The 9,864-nt window shown below is 46.2% G+C and overlaps 1 protein-coding gene across 1 annotated transcript in view; it reads right to left on the reverse strand.

The window, feature by feature from the left end:
* Positions 1–9,652, reverse strand: part of LOC133977150 (kalirin-like) — a gene marked incomplete at both ends in the record, with an annotated part of 18,929 nt that extends 9,277 nt beyond the window's left edge. Inside the window, 18 exons of the mRNA XM_062415281.1 lie at positions 67–164; positions 242–423; positions 504–651; positions 1,749–1,801; positions 1,935–2,057; positions 2,832–2,906; positions 3,024–3,140; positions 3,944–4,066; positions 4,152–4,244; positions 4,323–4,457; positions 4,536–4,667; positions 5,855–6,046; positions 6,475–6,597; positions 6,682–7,006; positions 7,534–7,757; positions 8,481–8,673; positions 9,371–9,485; positions 9,568–9,652. Coding sequence (XP_062271265.1) covers positions 67–164; positions 242–423; positions 504–651; positions 1,749–1,801; positions 1,935–2,057; positions 2,832–2,906; positions 3,024–3,140; positions 3,944–4,066; positions 4,152–4,244; positions 4,323–4,457; positions 4,536–4,667; positions 5,855–6,046; positions 6,475–6,597; positions 6,682–7,006; positions 7,534–7,757; positions 8,481–8,673; positions 9,371–9,485; positions 9,568–9,652 — 2,536 coding nt within the window. The remainder of the gene's footprint in view (positions 1–66; positions 165–241; positions 424–503; positions 652–1,748; positions 1,802–1,934; positions 2,058–2,831; positions 2,907–3,023; positions 3,141–3,943; positions 4,067–4,151; positions 4,245–4,322; positions 4,458–4,535; positions 4,668–5,854; positions 6,047–6,474; positions 6,598–6,681; positions 7,007–7,533; positions 7,758–8,480; positions 8,674–9,370; positions 9,486–9,567) is intronic.
* Positions 9,653–9,864: the final 212 nt, after the last annotated feature.

Genomic DNA, 9,864 nt, shown 5'->3' on the forward strand with positions numbered 1-9,864 from the left:
CACCTTTACCTAATGACGATAACAATAATAAAGTAGAAGTCCAGTAAAACCAGCAGTTTGACTCACCTGACGCTTGGACCTCGGTGATGTACTGCTGCAGGTCGTGGCTTTGCTGGATGACCTCATAGATCATGTTATTCATCGCCAGCCTGCGCTCCATGTGTCTGCAGATCAATCAGCCAATCAGTGAAAAGAACTGACATATTTTAAACGTATGATGTCATCACGCTGTCCCGCCTACCTGTGGATGCGCTGCTGTGCTAACGTTAGCGCCTCGGGACTCGCCTCCACCAGCCGGGACTGACCCAGCGCTAGCTTGTCCTGGTTTCCGTCGGCTAGCCGCGGCGCCGCTAGCTTCTCGGCGGAGAAGTCCTGGGCCTGTTTCTGGAGGTCCTGCTTCCAGGCGTCAATCTCCCCGGTTACCTAGGGAACACACACACCAATAATTAGTTGTGGGAGGAGGTTCAGGAGGTGTTTAGGTGTGATGATTATTGATTGATTACCTCCAGCGTGCATTGGTGCAGGATGCGCAGCTGCAGGTAAACGTCCAGTCGGATCTTTCGCTGATGGAAAAGTTCCTCCAGCTGAACGTGAGACTCCTCCAGCTGCTGCAGCACTGACTCCACATGGCCCACCGCGCTGCCCTGAGGCCTGAAACAAACACACCCAAAACAGACTGTACAAACTAGAAATCAAACGCACCCGCAAACCCCACAAAGATTCAAACTCCACCTCTGAGCTGTCCTGAGCAGTAAAACAAACACATCCAAACCAGAAAACAAACAAACCCAAAACTATACAAGACTATACAAACTAGAAATCAAACGCACCCACACAGGTTATGAAAACAAACCCTACAGTGATTATATACACCAAACTCCACCTCTGAGCTGTCCTGAGCGGTAAAACAAATGCACCCACACGTTAAACAAATCTGAAAACAAGCGCACCTACGCTGATTATACAAACGCACCCACACGGGTTATAAAAAGCCTTAAAACAAACGCCACAGTGATTACATACACCAAACTCCACCTCTGAGCGGTAAAACAAACACACATATACACAAGTTATATGCACCCAAATCAAACACACCCACACTGATTAAAACCCAAATTCAACACAGGCCTCTCAGCTGGAACAAAACAAACGCACCCTCATTTTTCTACACAAACTAAAAACAAACACACCCACACATAGCTGCCCTGAGGCCTAAAACAAACACACACGTGCACAACAGCAGTGAGGCATGAATCAAACGCACCCCTCCTCTCTCTCTCTGAGGCATGAATCAAACACCCCTCTCTCTCTGTGAGGCATGAATCAAACACCCCTCTCTCTCTGTGAGGCATGAATCAAACACACCCCTCTCTCTCTATGAGGCATGAATCAAACACCCCTCTCTCTCTGTGAGGCATGAATCAAACACCCCTCTCTCTCTGTGAGGATTGAATCAAACGCACCCCTCTCTCTCTCTGTGAGGCATGAAGCCAACACACCCCTCTCTCTCTGTGAGGCATGAATCAAACGCACCCCTCCTTTCTCTCTCTGTGAGGCATGAATCAAACGCACCCCTCCTCTCTCTCTCTCTGAGGCATGAATTAAACGCACCCCTCTCTCTCTGTGAGGCATGAATCAAGCGCACCCCTCCCCCCTCTCTCTCTGTGAGGCATGAATCAAGCGCACCCCTCCCCTCTCTCTCTCTCTGTGAGGCACGAATCAAGCGCACCCCTCCCATCTGTATGTACCTGAGTTGCAGGATGAGGTCTTCTCCTTCCCGGATGACACTCATCGCAGCTTCCTGTGGGTGGGGTTAGAGGCAGGGTTAGTGTGTGGGGTTAGAGGTCAGAGGTCAGGGTGTGTGTGGGGGGGGGGGTGTTAGGGTGTTATTACTGGGTTAGGGTTGAGGTCAGAGGTCAAAGGTCAGCAGGTACCTGTGTGTTGGCCTGCTGCTGCTGCTGCTGACTGATGAGAGTCTGAAGAGACTCAACAGAGTCGGGACAAACACAAACATCTGAGGAGATCTGCTTCTGTAATCCCTCCATCCACGCTGAGAGCTGAGGAGGAGGAGGAGGAGGAGGAGAGGATGAGGAAGAGGAGGGGGAGGAAGAGGAGGAGGAGGGGGAGGAGAGAAATGGAAGAAATAGAGAGGAGAGGATGAGAGGAGGAGGAGGAGGGGGAGGAAGAGAGGAGGAGGTGCAGGGAAAGAGTGGAGGAGAGGAGGAGGAGAGGATGAAGAGAATGGTGAGAAGGGAGGAGGAAGATTGAAAGAATGGAAGATAAGAAATAGAAGAAAAAGAGGAAGATGAAGATAAGAGGAGGAGAGGAAGAGGATGATAATGAAGCAGTATTAATATAAGATGATGTAATCAGCTGTTTCATCAGATTTCTTCTTAAAAAACTTTTATATAAAATATTACAGTAAATTTGTGTGTGTGTGTATGTGTGTGTGTGTGTGTGTGTGTGTGTGTTACCTCAGTGTGTGTGTGTGTTACCTCCTTGGTGTGTGTCTGTGTGTGTGTGTGTGTTACCTCCTTGGTGTGTGTGTGTGTGTGTGTGTGTGTGTGTGTGTGTGTGTGTGTTACCTCCTTAGTGTGTGTGTGTGTTACCTCCTTGGTGTGTGTCTGTGTGTGTGTGTTACCTCCTTGGTGTGTGTGTGTGTGTGTGTGTGTGTGTGTGTGTGTGTTACCTCCTTAGTGTGTGTGTGTGTTACCTCCTTGGTGTGTGTGTGTGTGTGTGTGTGTGTGTGTGTGTGTTACCTCCTTAGTGTGTGTGTGTGTGTGTGTTACCTCCTTGGTGTGTGTGTGTGTGTGTGTGTGTGTGTGTGTTACCTCCTTGGTGTGTGTGTAGAAGGACACAGCGAGGTCCAGCAGCAGCTTCCTCTGTTCAACCCGCTGAATAAACGCCTGCAGAGAGAAACACACAATTCTTCTCATTAAATATAAGAAATAAAAACATGTTAATTAATAATTATCTGTGTGTGTGTGTGTGTGTGTGTGTGTGTGTGTGTGTGTGTCCGTTACCTGCATGCGTAGCTCCAGGTCTCTGGCCGCCTGGTAGATCTCCTCCTCTTTACACTCTCCGGACTGAGCCAGCTGATCGGCGGCTTCCAGCAGCTTCTCTGCATTAGTGTAAGTGTTCTGAAAAACACACACACACACACACACACACACACACACACACACACACACACACACACACACACAGGCATTCACACACACACACACACACACACACACACACACACACACACACACACACACACACACACGCATTCAGAGTGTTTTTATTAGTAAGATTAAATGCTCACAGAGTCTCAACCAGCTGCTTTCTCAGCTCCTATCGTACCTCTTACTCACTTTACACACTTTGTTTCTTCTATTTTCACATTCAGCAGAATATCAGACATAAAACCTGCCTTAGGTTACTCTATAATGACTGCTTTACATTACAAAAGTATCTTAAAACTGGTGCTGGACCAAAGAACTAAATCTGTAAAGGCCTAAGAAGGTAACTCCCAATGCAGGTATAATTTAGTATTAAACTATACCTGCATTGGGAGCAACAGTGTGCAGACTTTCTTCCACATTTCTTATTTATAAATCCTGATGTTGTAGTAATAATTTAACACCTTCACATTAGGCAACTTTACATCCATTGGTTTTCTTCGTGTTCGCAATTTGTGCATCTATATCGGAGTATATTGCAAACGCTATTGATGCTTGGCTGAAGTGAGAAAGTTATAAAAAGTTAATCATGATGTATGTGAAGTGTGCAACTGTTTAAGGTCTGTAAATGTTTATTTCAACAACCAAACTCAAGCAAATGGAAACAAACATTTTTACTTTGACTGATTCTGTTCAAACTAAACACACAGCAGGAGATATTTAGCAGATATTTTGTGGTTAATTGAGTCCAGCTGTCAGTGTAGTTTCGGCGTTACCTGGGCAACCTGCTGGAAGTCGTCATGGCGTTTCTGCAGCGCTCTCGCTCGGTGCAGAGACTTCCCGACTCCGCTGTGTTTGTTCAGGAAAACCTCGCCGTGCTGCTCCACCCAGTCCAGCACCTGTCAGACGGAGCAGGTTAACGCACACGTGAGGCTTGAACCTGGATTTTTAAATGTGACGTCACATGTTGACAGCGACTCCTACCTGTCTGACGTCCTGCTGAAACACGCACAGCTGCAGGCGCTGGTGGAGGCGGAGCTTCCGATGCTGCCACGCTCCCTCCACCTCATGTTGACCCTGCGATAGAAACCGGCTCAGATCAGTCCGCCTGTCTGTCTGCTCAGCAACAGTGAGACAGGTTAAAGGTAGACGTACCTGCATGACCTGGTGCAGAACTGCCATGATACCGTGTGTTGCCGCAGTGAAGTCCGGCTTGGTCGCAGCATCTTCAGAATCGGACGCCGGGCAACGCTGGAGGACCTCCAATAAGGCTTTACCGCTCTCACTGACCTGCAGACAGACAGGTGGTCAGATTGACAGTAGTGAGGACAGACAGACAGACAGATAGGTATTCAGACAGACATGTACCTGTGTGAAGTTGGCAGAGATCTCCTCGTTAAGCTCCTGGTGTTTCTTAACGGCAGCTTCCAGCTCTGCCGTCGCCGATGGCAACGGCCCCTCTGAGCACACTTGGACCCAACCCTCGACCCTGAGCAGGAACTGGAGAGACAGACAGAGAGAGAGACAGGTTTCAGTCCAGTTTTCTGAATGATTTAATAGTCGGTGAGAGACAGGTAGACGTTGATGGAGTAGACGTTGAATCGAGTAGACTTTGAATCAAGTAGATGTTGAATCAGGTAGACGTTGAATCGAGTAGACGTTGAATCAAGTAGATGTTGAATCAGGTAGACGTTGAATCGAGTAGACTTTGAATCGAGTAGACGTTGATTCAGGCAGACGTTGAATCAAGTAGACTTTGAATCAGGTAGACGTTGAAACAAGTAGATGTTGAATCATGTAGACGTTGAATCAGGTAGACGTTGAATCAAGTAAACGTTGATTGGCGTAGACTTTGAATCAGGTGAGATGTTGAATCGAGTAGACGTTGAATCGAGTAGACGTTGATTCAGGCAGACGTTGAATCAAGTAGACGTTGAATCGGGTAGACGTTGAATCAAGTAGACGTTGAATCGAGTAGACGTTGAATCAAGTAGATGTTGAATCAGGTAGACGTTGAATCAAGTAGACATTGAATCAAGTAGACGTTGAATCAAGTAGATGTTGAATCAGGTAGACGTTGAATCAGGTAGACGTTGAATCAAGTAAACGTTGAATCAAGTAGACGTTGAATCATGTAGACGTTGAATCAAGTAGACGTTGAATCGAGTAGACGTTGAATCAAGTAGACGTTGAATCGAGTAGACGTTGAATCATGTAGACGTTGAATCGAGTAGACGTTGAATCACGTAGATGTTGAATCAAGTATACATTGAATCAGGTAGACGTTGAATCATGTAGACGTTGAATCATGTAGACGTTGAATCAAGTAGACGTTGAATCTAGTAGACGTTGAATCGGGTAGACGTTGAATCAAGTAGACTTTAAATCAAGTAGACGATGAATCGGGTAGACGTTGAATCAAGTAGACGTTGAATCAAGTAGACATTGAATCAAGTAGACTTTGAATCAAGTAGACATTGAATCTAGTAAACATTGAATCAGGTAGACATTGAATGCGGCAGACGTTGAATGATAGACAGGTAGGTAGTGGTTAGACGGGTAGACAGGTAAAAAATACCTGAAGACATGTAAACATAAGAAGAGATAAAGAGACATGCAGACAGGTGGATGTATTGATTACTCATCGTAAATTGGCACAGTATATATATCGGAGGTGTATCGGCCACCTGTTCTGCCCCCTGGTGGAAGCCGGTTGCCATGGCGAGCGTGTTGCTGCGCTCTTCCAACGCCGTCGTCAGGGACTTCCAGTCTTCCTGTAACCGTGACGACACCAGTGCGATCCGCTCCGCCCCGTAGTGACCGGCCTCGGCGAGCCGCGCCGCCACGGTAACCACGCTGTCCACGTTCACGCTGCCGTTCTGCACACACACACACACACACACACACACACACACACACACACACACACAGAGCAAAGTTCCATTTAAATATAGTATCATCAAACACACGTGAAGGAGTTTCCATATATAGGTCCTACATGAAAATGCTGCTGTTCTCATGTATGAAGCAGATATTGAAGGACAGACAGCCGCCGTCTTACTGCTCAAACTGACCTGGCATTATGATGGTTGCCATGGAGATGGCACTAAAGTAAACAATCTTACAGTGCGTTGTGTTGTGACTAGGGACAAGGTTTCCTGAACACTGCCTGAATAATGGAGTGATTCAGCTCTTTTCTTTTCCTTCCTTTCTTTCACTGTGTCTGTAAAGCTCAATATTTCTATAACACACACATGTAGCACTGTGGTTAAAGCTTGGTTTAAAACACACACACACACACACTGACCATGCAGTTGGCGGTGAAGTGCTGGTGTTGTGTCTGGAGGTCGATGGCGTGCTGGTGGTTCTGACCGACCTCCGCCAGACTCTGCACGAACAACTCCTTACTGTGAGCGATCCACTCCGACATCTAGCAGAGAGACAGGTTGAGGTATTTTATGAATTCCAGCACTTTTTATTTTGTACTTCCTGCAACCGGCCCCCTGCCCCTCACCTTGGTGGCATCCTGCTCAAACAAGTGCAGCTGCAGCACCTGATCCAGGTGCAGCTTCCTGTCGCCCCAGCTCTGCAGCAGGTGGCTACGAGCCGCCTGCAGCCGGTCCAGCAGAGAGGAAACCTTTGGCGCCACGCTCTGGAAGTCTGCTCCGCCCGACAGCCAGCTGCCGTGGCTACTGCCGACGCCGCCGCCTTCGTTGGGGGCGTCGCCGTGTGCGGGGCCCAGGCGCATCCGCTGGAGCAAGCTCCGCCCCTCTCGTTCAAGAGCGTCGACGGGCGCCGTGGCGATGGTGTTACGGAGACGACTGTGCTCTTCCAGAAGCCTCCAGATAGAGAGTATGACACAAATATCATCATAAACACAAGTAACTAAATGCTGCATAAGGTTATCATAGTTAACCCTTTACATACTGTTCATATTCTGACTCATAATTAGTCTCTACACCAATTCACATTCACAAATTCCCCCATTAGTTATTAATACATTAATTAGATTAATCCTTAATGAAGCTGTCAGAGAGTAAACAGTGTTTATCTATGGAAAAAAAGACATTTGCACTCAGTATATTATGGTAAAGGAGAACATCTTATAGAATATGAAGAGTACAAAGAGCCAATTTGGACATTTGCATATACAAAAATGTGTATCAGCTGCACAAAAATAAGAAATAATGATGCATTTTATCTCCATTTTTGTATATTTGGGGAAAAGTCCACCTGGAGGAAATGTGTATCAGGTGTTTTTACAACTCTCAAATGTTAAAATGAGTCAAACCTGACCCTGAACAGTATGCAAGGGTTAATCAATAACTTTACATAATCAATAAGTGTGATTGAGTCTCTTTCTTACTTGCGGGCCTCGTCCACGTCCTGAGGCTCTGCTATGCGGCTCAGTCCGGCCTCCAGCTGCTCCAGCTGGACCAGCAGCTGCGTTGCGGCCCCCGAGAACTCCTCCAGGCCCAGACGCAGCTCGGTCCACTCCACATGGTCGTACTCCAACGAGCCGCCGAGGTCAGAGGTCAGCTGGGAGGGATCGACCAATCGGGACAGGCCCTCCACCGACACTAGGCTGGTCTGGAGACGATACGATCAATTATTAATCAATAAAATTAAAACAGCAAAAATAATCCTCTTAAAACCGAAATCCTACTGCAGCAGAACAAGAACTGAGAGAGATCCAGTGACAGTAGTAGTACTTTATTTATCAGTAGCAGTAAAGTACAGTAGATACCTGCAGTAGTACTTTAGTAGCAGTATTAGTATTTGCAGTATTAGTATTTGCAGTATTAGTATTTGCAGTATAAGTATTTGCAGTATCAGTATAAGTATTTGCAGTATTAGTATTTGCAGTATCAGTATTTGCAGTATTAGTATTTGCAGTATTAGTATTTGCAGTATCAGTATAAGTATTTGCAGTAGTAGTATTTGCAGTATTAGTATTAGCAGTATTAGTATTAGCAGTATTAGTAGTAGTTTTGCATCAGCAGCAGCAGTGGTATTTGCAGTATAAGTATTTGCAGTATTAGTATTTGCAGTGTTAGTATTTGCAGTATCAGTATTTGCAGTATAAGTATTTGCAGCAGTAGTATTTTGCAGTATAAGTATTTGCAGTATGAGTATTTGCAGTATAAATATTTGCAGTATTAGTATTTGCAGTATCAGTATTTGCAGTAGTAGTATTTGCAGTATAAGTATTTGCAGTAGTAGTATTTGCAGTAGTAGTATTTGCAGTATAAGTATTTGCAGTATTAGTATTTGCAGTATCAGTATTTGCAGTAGTAGTATTTGCAGTAGTACCTCGAAGCTGAGCTTGGCGCTGCCCAGGTTGGTTTTGTGCTTCTGCCAGAACGTGTCGGGTTTGATGAGCAGCGCTGAGTGAATGTTGGAGGAAAACGACTCCTGCAGCGTCCGCAGCACCGGCTTCACACTGTCCCACTTACTGCCGCGCATGTCCACCACCACGGTGAAGCCCCGAGCACGGACGTCCTCACTGAGAGACGGAGAGGAGGAGACAGGAAGGGAGAGTTAATACCTCCTCACCTCTTACCAACATGTGACAGGAAGAAATCATTCAGTCTTTGTATGTTTAGGTGTATTGATCACTGATCGCCATAATGCAATTTCAATAAATCTCTTTAACCCTCCTGTTGTCCTCGAGTCAAGGAAGGAAGGAAGGAAGAAGGAAGGAAAGGAGGAAGGAAGAAGGAAGGAAAGGAGGAAGGAAGGGAGGAAGAAAGAAGGAAGGAAAGGAGGGAGGACGGAAGGAAGGAAGGAAAGGAGGGAGGGAGGGAAGGAAAGAAGGAGGGAGGGAGGAAGGAAGGAAAGAAGGACATAGGAAAGAAGGAAGGAAGGAAGGTAGGGGAGGAAAGAAAGAGAGAAGGAAGGAGGGAGGAAGGAAAGGAAGGAAGGATCAGCATCGTACTGCATTGAAGAAGGCTTTAAACTAGCGATTGAGACCATAAACACATTTTGAAAACGTTTACTGAGGTTAGAAATCAAGTGAGAAGTTGGTGAATTCTCCATTGACTTGTATAGAGACGGAAGTCCTTTTGACACCAAAACGGTCGCCCCCTGGTGGCCTTTTGATAGAATGCAGTTTTAAGTTACTTCCTGGTTGGCCTCATTTCAGAGGACCAGAACTCCCCACCAGGTCACAATAATCATGAGACTGGTAAAAAGACAGTTACCTCGGTATGGTCGCCAAGTACGTGACCAATCGACTGAGGTCTTCCTGTTTTATTCGATCATGATTGGTCCTGGCAGGGAAGGTCAGGATTGGTCCGCCTCGTTTGTCCCGTCCACCTTTAGAAAACAAACCAAACCCGGTCAGATGAATAAAGTCCAGACGGGAGCAGAGCGACGTTTAACTGTTTGTGTTCGTTACCTGAGACGAAGGCCACTTTCTCTCTGAGCACCGTCAAGACGTCGACCGCCCGAACACACTCCGCTTTACCGGAACCTGCCAGAGAAACACACGGTTAATGAAAGAGGACTAAAACATTATGATGTGATCGAGGAATGTGTGTTTACCCCTCACATACTGTTCATACTCAGATGCTTCACAGTTTCATCTCATAACAAATCATTCATCCTCCAGTGACGATAATCTCATAAATGATCATTTCTTGGTAAATAAAGCTTTCAGTAGATGTCATGCAAAACAATGAATCAGGCTTCAAAA

This window comes from Scomber scombrus, unplaced genomic scaffold, assembly GCF_963691925.1.
Source record: "Scomber scombrus unplaced genomic scaffold, fScoSco1.1 SCAFFOLD_370, whole genome shotgun sequence".
NCBI classification, from domain to species: domain Eukaryota; kingdom Metazoa; phylum Chordata; class Actinopteri; order Scombriformes; family Scombridae; genus Scomber; species Scomber scombrus.